At 43.0% G+C, this 14,216-nt stretch overlaps 1 protein-coding gene across 2 annotated transcripts in view; it reads right to left on the bottom strand.

Moving 5' to 3' along the window:
* Positions 1 to 14,216, bottom strand: part of AGAP2 (ArfGAP with GTPase domain, ankyrin repeat and PH domain 2) — a 198,049-nt gene that overhangs the window by 105,731 nt on the left and 78,102 nt on the right. For both annotated transcript variants that reach the window (XM_075851962.1, XM_075851961.1), the window contains exons 2-3: positions 8,961 to 9,019; positions 5,409 to 5,496 (exon numbers count right to left, since the gene is read on the bottom strand). In XM_075851962.1, the coding sequence (XP_075708077.1) occupies positions 5,409 to 5,496; positions 8,961 to 9,019 (147 nt within the window). The remainder of the gene's footprint in view (positions 1 to 5,408; positions 5,497 to 8,960; positions 9,020 to 14,216) is intronic.

The raw sequence follows: 14,216 nt of genomic DNA, 5'->3' as shown, positions 1-14,216 counted from the left end.
AGTCACAAAAATTTGGCAGCGCTTAGTGGGCGGAACTTAGAAGAGGGGCAGGGCCACCTGCGGCCCACAGCATTTACTTTAAATTATGACACAAACTGGAGTAAATTATCGCAGGAATCTACGCCTGCTCTCGGCTGGCATAGATTTCACTCAGCGGCACATGGACAGGCGAAGATGCGACAAACTTTTAAGATTAGTGTGGGTCTTAATAAATTTGTTGCATCTTACTTCAGCTTGTTTCTTACGAAGACTGGCATATGAAACTCCATGGGCATCAGGTGCTCAGGCATTACTATGTTAATAACATGTAGAATCTTTGTTAACCCAAACATACAAAAATGATCTCTCAACACCAATGGCTGTTAACAGCAGTTTAAGGGTATGTTCACACGTAGTCAACAAAAACGTTTGAAAATCCAGAGCTGTTTTCAAGGGAAAACAGACCCTGCTTTTCAGACGTTTTTTTACCAACTCGCATTTTTCGTGGCGTTTTCACACCGTTTTCGCTGCGTTTTTTACGTCCGTTTTTGGAGCTGTTTTCATTGGAGTCTATGAGAAAACAGCTCCAAAAACGTCCAAAGAAGTGTCCTGCACTTCTTTTGCCGAGGCTGTATTTTTACGCGTCGTCGTTTGACAGCTGTCAAACGACGATGCGTATATAACAGGTCGTCTGCACAGTACGTCGGCAAACCCATTCAAATGAATGGGCAGATGTTTGCCGACGTATTGTAGCCCTATTTTCAGACGTAAAACGAGGCATAATACGCCTCGTTTACGTCTGAAATTTGGCCGTGTGAACATACCCTAACCCTCAAAATTATGCGACTATTAACAATCAATTTAAAAACCGCATGTCAGCGCAGTTTTTAAGGATGATCTGCAAAGAGGAGTGGGCCAAAATTCCATCTAACATGTGTGCAAACCTCATCATCAACTACAAAAAACGTCTGACTGCTGTGCTTGCCAACAAGGGTTTTGCCACCAAGTATTAAGTCAGCGCAGTTTTTGACTACGTCACGTTGCAGCCCTAATGATATTGCTAAATGTTGTATATAGCATTGCTGGACATGGGAGAAACACTGTTTTGAGTTTAAGCCAGGAGTGGATTCAAAGGAATGGCAAATATAAAGGAAGAACTTACCTATTGGATTTATTTCTGGCGTTGGCTCCAAAAACTGCATGAAAAAAAGCACCAATAACTGCATCAAAAACAGCATGTGTGATTCCACCCTAAGGCCCCATGCACACGAATGTGCTTTTGCGGCCGCAATTCCCCCGAAAATCCACGGGAGAATTGCGGCCCCATTCATTTCTATGGGCCCATGCACACGACTGTGGTTTCCACAGTCCGTGCATGGCCCAGGAGCCTGGACCACAGAAAGAACGGACATGTCTTATTACGGCTGTGTTCTGCGGTCCAGGCTCATAGAAAATAATGGAAGCGGGCATGTGCACGGCTCGCAATTTGCGGGCGGCTCGCGGGGGACACTCCGCGGCCGGCCAACCCGAAAATCACAGCCGTGCACGTGGCTACGGTCGTGTGCATGAGGCCTAAGCATACATTCACATGGGGCTGTAATGGTGCAGTAGAGAGCTGAATCCAGCGGCGTAACTACCGCTATAGAAGCCGTAGCGGCTGCTACGGGGCCCGCGGCATGAAGGGGCCTGTGTCGCCCGCCAGCACGGGACCCCACCATGGCCGGAGGATCCGCTACCTGCCGCTATGGCTGCTACAGCGCGCTACGGCAGAGCAGGGAGGTATCTCCCCGCTTTGCCATTAAAGGGGTTGTATCTACAAAAGACATGTATCCCCTATCCACAGGATAGGGGATACATGTGTGATCGCTGGCAGCGATAAGGAGAACGGGGGACTGAAAGTCCCCTGAAGTTCTCCATCACAAACCTCGGACTTCCGGGGTCTATGTCGGCAGCTCCGTAGAAATGAATGGAGCGCCGGTCGCGCTTGTGCGCATGCCTGACCAGCGCTCCTTTCATTTTTATTGAGCTGCGCAGACGGCGGAAGTCAGAGGTTAGTCATGGAGAACTTGGGGTACTTTCGGTCCCCCGGTCTCCTTATCAGTGCCAGCGATCACACATGTATCCCCTATCCCGTGGACAGGGGATACATGTCTTTTGTAGGACACACTATAGGTCTTTTTTGGGGGGGGGGGTTGGGGCTGCATGGCGTTACCTACAGGGGGGGCTGTATGGCGTTACCTACAGGGGGGCTGTATGGCGTTACCTACAGATGGGGCTGTATGGCGTTACCTACAGGGGGGCTGTATGGCGTTACCTATAGGGGGGCTGTATGGCGTTACCTACAGGGGGGCTGTATGGCGTTACCTACAGGGGGGCTGTATGGCGTTACCTACAGAGTGGGCTGTATGGCGTTACCTACAGGGGGGGCTGTATGGCGTTATCTACAGGGGGGGGCTGTAAAAAAGGCACTATCTACAAGTGGGGGTTGTGTGACACCCAGGGGAGGGGGGGTCAAAAGGTTGCTATGGGGCCCAGTCTTTCCTAGTTACGCCCCTGGCTGAATCGTTACCACACAGCAAAATAATATTTTATAATAGTTTTTAAAAAAGAAAAAGGAGGATATTCATAGAACAGTTTCTGTGGAAAGCAGTTTTATGTGCCACTGGAATTTTGCCACCAGAAAAGAGGTTCTTGCTTTTTCACTTGATATGGACAGTTGTATGGACAGTTATGTAGACAACTCAAGCAAAACAGCAACCAATCAGAAAGTACTTGATATGTTTCAAACATGCTTAAAGGGAACTTGTCACCAGCATTTCACCTATTAAACTCTACTCACCCCTCGCTGGCCATTTGTTTTTTTAAAAGTTCATTGCCGTTATCCTCTCTCCCAAACTCCTCCGACCGTAAATAATGGTCTGCAAACATTTTGTGCCTTTTATGGCAATAATCCGGCAGTCTCGTTCGTTCCTCTTCTTATGCCCACGCACCGCCGAAAACTGGCCTGCCCTGAATGCCAAAATCTCATCTGGGATAGTGCGCATGTGTCCATCATGTATGGTCCGACACCCTTCCCTACTTCGTCCGGGCCTCAAATCTAGTTACTGCGCATGCGCCGCTATGATGTCCCGTTGATGCGCACGCACCGGAGCCCGACATCGATGCACTACAGTGGGATTTTGTGTGCTGGGGGAAGGCGAGGAGCTGTCAATCAAAAGTAAGGAGGCGGGGTAAACTCGGAAAGGCTTGAGGGATGAAGATATGACTCTTTTTGAACGAAGATATGACTCTTTTATGCTCATTAGCATATCTCACAGGAACAATAAAAAACAGAATACTAAAGGTACAGAGCCGACTTAGAATATAATTATAGGTTACATAAAAATGATTTTTCACCCACTTCCACCAGTTATTGCTGGTTTAATAGGTAAAATGCTGGTTCCCTTTAAAATAATGAACGCTAATATGTAATTGGTTGTTCATGGGCATTTCACATTTGCGTTCCTTCCAACCATCCCGGATGGATCCCGCAGTACACTCCCGGAATTCCAGGCAATGTCTAGCTGTCCTTAAAGTTCGGTATGTACAGTAGAATACAATGATGGAGCAGGGAGCCATCAGCTGCCTACTCCACGATTCACTAGGTAAGCAGCTTGGCACGGGCGGGCGCAATGCAGTGATGTCAATATGTCTACCTTCCCAGAGCTATAGACCAGAGGAGACCTGCAGAGGGAGCTCCTCCATGCGTCATATTTATTTTATTATTTTTAGGAGGCACTATGGAGGCATTATAATGTGTGCATAGGGGGCATTATACTGTGTGTATGGGGGGAATTATACTGGGTGGGGACACTGTGGGGCAATATACTGTGTGTAGTGGGCACTATGGGGGCATTATACTGTGTGTGGAGAGGCGCTATGGGGCATTACACAGTGTGTGGGGGCACTATGGGGGCATTACACTGTGGTGCACCATGGGGGATTGATACTGTGTGGGTGGCTAATGCTGTGTGGGGACACTATGGGGGCATTACACTGTGTGAGGGAACTATAGGGGCATGATACTGTGTTGGGCTTTAATACTGTGTGTGGACTTTACACTGCGTGGGGGCACTAGGAGTATGCTACTGTGTGGGGGCATGAGACTCTGTGGGGACTTTATACAGTGTGGGGACTTCATGCTGTATGAGGGGCACTATAAGGGCATGAAATTGTGGGGGCACGATGCTATGTGCGGGCACAGTCGGGGCCTGATATTGTGTGGTGGCAGTACTGGGGCATGATACAGTGTGGGAACCGTGTGTTTTATCGACAGGGATTGGGCAAGGTTAGGAGCGTGGCTTAAAGTTAGAAAAAAAATGTTTGGATCTTTGAAAGTTAGGATGTATGAATTTGTCCTTTATGAGGAGCAAATTATATGCAAGAAAGATTTAAAGCCCATATACACAGTATCCCTCAGCAAAAGTATAGAATTTCTCATGCCGAGAGCCTACGCAGAAGTAATTAATTGACTTTTTTTTTAATTCCTTCGTTTCTAATGTTCTGAGTAAGAGATGTTCTTTTATGAATTTGCAAAAGCAATTTTTTTTCATGCTGACAAAACACAATGTTTTTTGCTACTTTAAGCAACGGCACACAAAGAACCTAGCAGAGTATGTGAGTGGGTGGCTTGTATAGGAACCGGGAAATGTTTGAACTTGATAGCACAAGTTCCTGCTCATCAAAAAAGCTGGCTTATCCATCATAGATTTTAATAGCAGTTTTTAATAGCATATATATATATATATATATATATATATATATATATATATATATATATATATATATAAAAGCATATATTCTCATATTAACCCTTTCATTCAAGCTCAATGCTTCCTGGTCTTCTATGAAACATAAATCGACAAAATGTGTTTTTGGTAGAAACGGGGTAAAGATTACAGATGTATCTCTAGGGTAGAATACCTGCAAAAAACAACATCCAATGGAGCATGCCACATTTTTTCTTTATGTCTAATTCATACAAAACGCAACAGAAAAAACATCTTTTAGACTGTCTGAAATTTGAGGCATACGAAGCTACAGTGTATATAGACCGATATGGGTGCACTATTATGGCTCCCTATGTAATATGGGCATCTTCATAAGCCCTAACTGAACTGATACATAATAAATTAATCTTCCATATTCATTACAACTTCATACCATGTACGACTTTTAAATTAACATATTTCCAGATTTTGTATCTACTGAAAGCATATATTGTAAACTTGTTCATAGAATACACTGATCATACAATACAAATGTGCAAATCCCATGAATCTATAGAGCATTAACCAAAACTTGAGAGATATTACATAAATGTCAGTCAGGCTGTTTATCCAAAGTTCAGTAGCAAATTTAAAGGTATATAGATTAGAAGTACAACTTACTTTCTGGTGCTTCTATTGATAGGTAGGATCCCGAAACAAATCGGTGAACAAGGGCAGATTTACCACTTCTCATATTACCCACAACGCCCTAGGAGAGAAAATAATGTATTTAAGAGGAATGTTACAAATGTTGTACCTGCACTATATGGCCAAAAGTTTGTGGACACCTGACCATCACAACTATGCAAGCTCCTTGGACGTCCCATTCCAAAACCATAGGCATTAATATGAAGTTGAGCCCTCTTTTGCTTCTATTACAGCTTCCACTATTATGCAAAGGCTTTCCATAACATTTTTCTGTGTGTCTGTGGGAATTTGTGCCCTTTCATAAAAAAAGCATTTCTGATGCCCGGCACTGAAGTTGGGTGAGAATGTCTAGCTTGCATTGGGTGTTCAAATTTATCTCAAAGGTGTTGGATGGTGTTGAGATCAGGTGCAGGCCACTTAAGTTCCTCCGTACCAAACTCGCCACACCATGTCTTTATGAATCTGATTTTCAGCACAGGGCACAGTCATGCTGAAATAGGAAAGTGCCTTCCCAAAACTGATGCCACAAAGCAAAAAGCATATAATTTTGCAAAATGTACGGGGCCAAGCCAAAACCCTGAAAGGCAGTCCCGCACCAAGATCCCTCCTCCACCAAATTTACAGTAGGCACTATGCATTCCTGCAGGTATCATTCTCCCGGCATCCAACAAACCAAATTCGTCCACGTCTTTGATTCATCAGTCCAGAGAACATGTTTCCACTGCTCCAGAGTCCAGTGGCAGCGTGCTTTACATCGTTGTAGCAGACACTTGACATTGCGCATGGTGATCTCATTCTTCTGTGCAGCTGCTCGACCATGGAAATCCATTTTATGAAGCTCTAGATGCAGAGTTCTTGTGCTGATGTCACTTCCATAGGCAGTTTGGAACTCTGTAGTGAGTGACTCGCTTAAGCACTTGCCAACCCCGCTCTGTGAGATTGCGTGGTCTACCGCTCCGTGGCTAAGCTGTTGTTACTCCTAGACGCTACCACTTACAGGTGACCTGGGCAGATCTAGCAGAGATTCCATAAACTAACTTGTGGCAAAGGTGACATCCTCTCCACTGAAACAAATCAGTCTCTTTTCCACCATCCAAACCTTCAAAAGCAACCTGAAAACTGACCACTTCAGAATAGCTTACAACCTGCAATAACCCTGTTGTCGCTACTCTAACGGATGAACAGTATCTACCCTCCCCTATTGTCTTCTTCCCCCTTCCGTTGTCGATTGTAAGCCCTTGTGGACAGGGTCTTCTCTCCTTCTGTTCCAATCTGTCAATTATTAATCTCATGTTTATTGTACTTGTTCTTTCTACTGTCTCATGTCATGTACTTAAACCCTTTCTCATATGTATATTGCACGTGATTTAATTTAGCTTTCAAATAAATATTAATAATAATAATAATCCTGTGACAGTGCCCTGGTGTAAACCAAAAATAAATGCTTGTTTCAGCAGCACCTCCTATGCAAGGCAATTCGTATTTGTCACCTGGTGGGTTAGGTCCGTCTGACCCACATTATCAATATATTTTGTGCAAAAGTTGGCGACAGCACATGAAATAAATACAGCAAATGATTAAAGAAGTTTATTTTCTTGGTGCGACATTTAGACTTGGAAAAAGCTTGAAAAAGGCTCATTTAAACCTGAAACGTGGCATCATGTTCGAGTGAAGGAACTTAATCATTTGCTGTATTTATTTTGTGTGCTGTCAACTTTTGCACGAGTGCCACATTTCATGTCACTGAACTCTACGGTATTACCCGTACTACTACCAATGTTTGTCTATGGAGATTGCATGACTGTGTGCTTGATTTTATGCATCTGTTGCAATGGTTGTGGCTGAAACACCTAAACTTTAATTATGAGAAGTGTCCACATATTTTTGGCCATATATATTAGTGTATGTCATATCTTATTCAATAAATTTCTTACATCAGTACGTTTCTTTATTTACTTAAAAGTATTGATCCACCTCCATCTTTTAATGAAGATTATAAGAGATAAAGGAGCTTCCAGAAGAACCTAAACTAATCATATATATTGATTTGTATATTTGTATAATTACCCCTTCAGTCTCATATCTACAAATGTATTGGGTTTAAAATCCATCATCCCCTCCATCCGGCCTAAATCTTCTTGTCGTAATCTTAACATTTCGTAATTCTGCAAATCATCTTTTTAGTTTTTTATATAGATGAAAATAAACTTAACTGTAATGGATTTACAATTCCTGACTGGCCTTTTGGGTCATTTTGAACCTCCCCGGTGCAGACGGTATTAGTCATATCACAATGAATAGATGTTATTGTCTTTTAATGCACGAGATTGCGGTTTCATGTTTTCCCTGCTACATTCTTAAGTTTGAACATTATTTTACTTGATTGTGTCAATTAGCAATATTGCTTTTGATCAAGCAGCAGAACATAATAACTTTAGAAGGATCTTTGTAAAGATGAGGAGAATTAGTATTTTCTATACAGCTTGCAGAAGTATGAACCTAATCATTTTGTCTGTGTTGGATATAAATTTTCGAATTAAAAGGGTGGTCCCAGAGTCGACAATTATCCCCTATTCAGAGGATAGATGATAATTGTCTGATCGATGGTACCCCTAAAGATTGCGGGAACAGGGGTCCCAAACTCCCCGTTCTTCCACATTAATTGACCGCAGTGAGGAGGGTATAGAATGGAGCGGTAGTCGAGAATGCCTAGTGCAGCATTGTTTAAAGTCTATGGGAGTGACGGAAACAGCCGAGTACCACCGCTCCATTCAAGCGGCTCCTCACTGTTGGGGTGGTAAGGTGGGTTCGAGCCCTCTGTTCTCACGATTGGTGAGGGTCAAAGCGGTAGGGTCCCAGCGATCACACAATTATCACCTATCCTGTGAATGGGGGATAATTGTTGATTCTGGGGTCACCACTTTGAGATTTAAAAAATCAGCATGAATGATCCTTTATGGCTATTTTTCCTTGGGCGGGGAACATAGATGACAACCACAGCTTTGAGTCATAAATGCCCATGCTAGAATACAGCACCACATTAGGCATAATGCACACAGCACAGGTTGTATGGTGGCACAAAGAGTCCCTACAGCTCTGCACTGTAACGGTAGGCATCTCACGTGCCACCTTATGGTATTGTGCACAGAGCTGTACTCTGGGTCATTCTCTCCTACAAGCAATACTTCGAACGGAGATTAGCTTTGTAATTTGGCATCTGATGAAGCACGCAATAAATTTTTGGCTAAAAATGTAATTGAAGGCATGCGGAGATACAGTAAGACCCCATGCACTTCTATAGGCACTGTATTACAGCTCCGTTCAATTGTAAGGAGCCATAACACAGCCGTGTGTGAGCCCTTCATAAATATCAGAATTTCTCAAACTTTTTCTTTTGGAGCCACATCAGCCAGAACATGATATATATGAAACTGTCTTCTTAAGCTTACTCAAGCTTTCATCACCTACTCAGGAAAACAGGAATAGTGCACTTTATGTGGGACTAATATATATATAAAGACTCACCACTCGTATTTCAGGTGTAGAGCGACTGAGAGTCCATTCCTGGCTGTTCATTACACATTCTGCAAATATACAAAAATTATATGTGTTAATATTCTAAATCCTTGTTGGAAAATGCGCTTATGGATCATTACATTAAGCCTAATGTTCAGAACATATAGAAACGCATAAAGTATATTTTAGACATGCAGACATTCAGTTAAGACAGAATGACTACTGCGTCCCATTAAAAATACATTCGAATCATCCCACAAATGTTCCAGGGTGAATTTGGTTTTCCTAGAATAGGATGTCTACGCTCGGAAACCCCAAGACAGCTTTACCTAGTAGTGGTAGTGCTATGCTAATTTGCTATTCAGACAAAATACACAACAAAAAAGTAAAAAAAAATTGTTTATGAGCATAAATTATTAGCAGTTTTGTCTTCTTTGTCCTGGTAAAGTCGGGCCACTGTATTTAATTGTAGTATTGTCAGGAGAACAATCAATTGCTAGTGCACATAATGGACCTCAGTCCTCCGATGGCTGAACTTTTCATCCATGCTAGTTTTATATCAGGGCCTAAAGGATTTTCTAAGGCTGGCCATACACTTTAAATAGCTATCGGCCAAACGATCATTCTGGTCCACAGTTATTCCTAATGACTCCTTAATAATAGGGCGAAGAGAAAAAGCTGCTGGCAGTGGCTTATCTCCAGACAAACAAAAGGATCGGGAACGTTGGAATTCAACATGCCTGACCCATCTCGACATCCCGTCTTCTGCTGTTGGGGGGAGAGTTGTGACGCCGCCATAGATATTAGATGGTCAGCAGTTCCCACCAAAATCAGCAGGTTCGACGAACATACATCTAATGTGTATGGCCATCTTAACACAATATACTCCTGATTATGTCACATGTCTTTTGTGATGTGAAGCTGAACATGTACATTTTTTGCACAAAACAGTTTAAAGGGTTTTAATTTTATGTAAATAATGCTTAATCCCTTTAGAATGAAAAGTTATACAACTTTCTAGTATACTATGTGTTTTAATTCTTCACCATCTTCAACATTTCTGCTTGCCATCAGTGAATGGGTCACAATCCTGTTTGCAGGATAAAAAAACAATCGTGGACTAATAGGTCTCACAACTGCACAACTGAGGGTTTGCTCCACTTGTATCCAGTCTAGATAATCCTTTGTGGAGTCCAGGCTTATAAGGCTGGGTTCACACGACCGTGTTACGTCCGTAATGGATGGAACGTATTTCGGCCAGAAGTGCCGGACCGAACACAGTGCAGGGAGCCGGGCTCCTATCATCATAGTTATGTACGATGCTAGGAGTCCCTGCCTCGCTGCAGGACAACAGTCCCGTACTGTAATCATGTTTTCAGTACAGGACAGTAGTTCCACGGAGAGGCTGGGACTCCTAGCGTCGTACATATCTATGATGCTAGGAGCCCGGCTCCCTGCACTGTGTTCGGTCCGGGACTTGCGGCCGAAATACGTTCCGTCCATTACGGACGTAACATCGTCGTGTGAACCCAGCCTAAATGTCACCTGCACTAATATACATTGTAGCAATCATGACAGGAGAGATATTTTTTTTGCACATGTATTAAGTTAACAGAGAATTATTGGATACAATTGTAGAAAAACCCTCAGCTGTGAAAAGTATTGGGTATTTAATGGTATGTCCACACAGAGTTTTTTTGTACTGTTTTTGACACGCTGGAAACCGCTCCAAAAAGCGTACGAAAAAGCTTCCCATTGATTTCACTTTTGATTCCAGCTCGCGGGAAAAAGAAGCGTCATGCCCTTTTTTTCCGGCGTCTCCGTCTCAGACCTCCCATTGACATCAATGAGAGGCAGAGAAAGCGGTTTTCGCTGCGTTTTTTGCCGAAAAACGCCGCAAAAAAACGCGGCAAAGAGAGTGCAGGCAGGTCAAAATCTGCCTCAAAATTCCTAAGGGAATTTTGAAGCAGGTTTTTCCGCCTGCAAAAAACTCTTGTGTCAACAGGGCAGGCTGGGTTTACACTGAGTTTTTTGCAGGAGGAAAATCTGCCTCAAAATTCCGTTTGGAATTTTCAGGCAGATATTTCTCTACCTGAACGCCGATTTTCGCTGCGTTTTTCGCCTGCGGCCATTTAGCGCCGCGGGCATAGAACGCCGCAAAATACGCTTTCTCTGCCTCCCATTGATGTCAATGGGAGGTCAAAAGCGTAAACGCTCGAAGATAGGGCATGTCCCTCCGCTACCCATTGAAATCAATGGGAGGCATTTTCGGACGTTTTTTGGCGCCTTTTGCTGCGCGGTTTCCGTGTCAAAAAAGTCTGTGTGAACTCCCCCTAAAGGTTGCAAGCTTCTGGATGTAAATAAAAATGCTCCTAGTCACTGGCAGCAAGCAGATACCTTGACAATAAATAGGAAACAGATGTTGTAGAATCTATATAAAACCGTATTACCCAAAAGCCACTAATGAATTTTTGTCAGTCCAGTTCAGTCCAGAAGGGCCGGATCCGGACTGCAGGACATAGGAGGAGGCCACATAACCGGGGTGATAGGAGGGGAGAGTTAGGAGGCGGAGCCTTTAGAATATAGTGGCGCAACGGCAGTGCCCGTGCCATTAAAGCAGGAGGCACACGTAGGGAAGTTTCCCGCCTGCCCGCCCTCCCTATTTGTTTTATCGTTTTAGTATGCTGCGTTTTGCTGATGTTTTTTCTGTCATGGCAGCTGTGGCAGGTTGGAGGACCTTGGAGTTGGTGTTAAATTGGTGGGGGAGGGTCTCATCTTGCGTATGGTCCTTTCCGAATTGTGCAATATGGAGGCTCTGGCTATCTTTTGGGCTCCTGCTGGGTGGTGTCCCGGGGAGCAAAGGTGAATCAATGGCCATCTGCAGTTGGATACGCTGCCCCTGAGCCTGTGGGGAATCGGCTGAGGGTAAAATACTGCACTTATGGACAGATTGGCTGAGCAGACCTCCTTCTTAGCTCCAAGGATCTCTTTCCTCTGCACGTTTGTTATTAATGTTGATAATGCTGAATATTTATTTGATGGTAATATATATATTTTATTTGTTGTTATTGTTTGTCAATAAAATGCCTGCTGTGGCCAACTTTATCCAATCACAAGTCTGTCCTTATTTGGGGAAATAGGAGTATAGGAATGGTATTGGGTTACTAGGACCGAACTCTATCATCCCTCAGTCATGATAACCAGCACATTATATTAATATGTGCCACTAAGGCCCCATGCACACATTCGTGACATTTATGGTCAGCAAATACTGCACATATGGGCCGCGGAGTGTCATTCGCATTTGCGAACCGTGCTTACAGTAATATGTATAGAAGCACAGTCCGTAAATTTTTTGCGGCTCATTTCTATTGCCAGGACATACACACCCGTAAATATACAGGAAGGTGTCCGTGGTCAATATAAATTAATATGTCAGTATTTTATCCACTAATATGAATCCGTAATTGCGGATAAAAACTACGGACGTCTGTATGGGGCCTAACTGTCTGAAAAAACACAAAACACAGAAGAAATCATCTTTTCTTTTTCAAAGACGTAACTAAACAGGAATTTTCTGAATATTGCAACTCATCATATCCGAAACCTTGTAAAGTTCTCAGTGAGAATACTCCGTATGTATGACCCCAGGCCCTATTACCATCCTACATATTTCAAGCAATAATAGCTATATAATAAGCTCTTTAGTTTTCAATAAAAATCTTAGTTTGCAACTGAATTTTTTATTTTGCCAGAAGACATTCTTTGTGGAAAGCATCTTCCTTATATTTCTTTGTCCTCTTCCATCACGTGGCTTACTAAAAAGGCAAAAAATAAAGGACTTTTATTTTACCTTGTAGCGATTATCACAAGGGTCAGATTATGGAAACCGCATAAAGGGAAAAACAAGGGTGGTAAGAAATCTGTCTGCAAGAAATACCCGGGAGTGACGTAGGGTCTTTGGATATGCAATGCTACAGAAAACTTGCTTCAACAGCAACTACAAGCGCTTGGCAAAGCTGAGTAAGGTACAATCACCTGCGCAGTTCTCATACACAAAAGCTACAAAAAATCTGCGTGAAAAACAAAATATTTATTAGAAGAATATTCTTACAATTTTGCAATACAGATTACGTCATTCAGTCTCAAGAATGTTTTGTTCTCTTCTATAGAACATTGCAGATATCATTTGTTTTCCTTCAGCAATATCCCATTAGTTGATGTGTAGTTCATCCCAATGATATTCTCCAATTTGTTATGGAGCTGTCTGAAACTGAGTCAGCAGCTACAGTATTCTAAATTTTGATGGCTTCCCTCCAATTACCATTATATGGACCATGTTGGTCTGTAGTAGAAGCTCAATAGCTTGAATAAAGAATGGCATAAACTGCTGCCAATAAAATGTAAGGGTAGCAGGCTGGAGGCCAGGGTCACGCTGACCCACCAGAGGATCCTTCTGTGTGCATGAGCGCTAAAAGTGACCGCTGTTGTCATAACGTATCTGGACCTGATTCCAACAGGGCAAGGGGTAAAAAAAACAGATGTGCTCTGTGACAATTCTACCTGTCATTGCTTTTGACACAGAACAATGTACACCAAGGTAACTTGAATATACTTCACCATAAACATGAATGTTTATCTTGGCTGAGCATGCATGTTTATTTAAATGGGGAGAGGGGACTAAGCTGCTGCAAGACCCCTCTGGCAGAGGTTCATCTCCCGGGAGAACATAGGATCAGCATTTTTAAATCCAATATGCCGATCCCTCTTTCCGTCGTGGCAGACGTTTAGGAGTAGTTAGGAGGCCCCTATATACATAAGATTGGGGGTCGATCCTTCCAAAATCGAAGGGTTCGGACAACTTTATCTCTCTTTTGTAACAAAGATTTACTAAAAATATACACAAAGGAGGAAAGCCAAATCCTACAGCAGACACTTACTTAGGAATATCTATGAAATATATATCATATGTCTTCCTGATGCTTGAATCACATTTGCAACCAGATTAAAAAACACTTCCGACACCTTCAGAAATGATGATTCAATTAAGCGAAGGTGAATTTCCTCCCTGACACCTTGCTGCTCCTTCTTATGGCATATTAAGAAAGATGGCAGACAATATAGGCAAATAAATTATGTGCCTATTGACCCCGAAGGCAAAGAATAATAGCTTTCTCCCTTGAAAGATGGAAAAGAATTGGTCCATAAACAGGAGTCTGCTTGACACAAGCACGGATGGTTGTGTGGGCAGCCTTGTGTTCACGG

Source organism: Rhinoderma darwinii, chromosome 2, assembly GCF_050947455.1.
Source record: "Rhinoderma darwinii isolate aRhiDar2 chromosome 2, aRhiDar2.hap1, whole genome shotgun sequence".
Lineage (NCBI taxonomy): Eukaryota > Metazoa > Chordata > Amphibia > Anura > Rhinodermatidae > Rhinoderma > Rhinoderma darwinii.
Note: the sequence above shows the minus strand (reverse complement) of the source record. Positions and strands in the feature narration are given on the sequence as shown.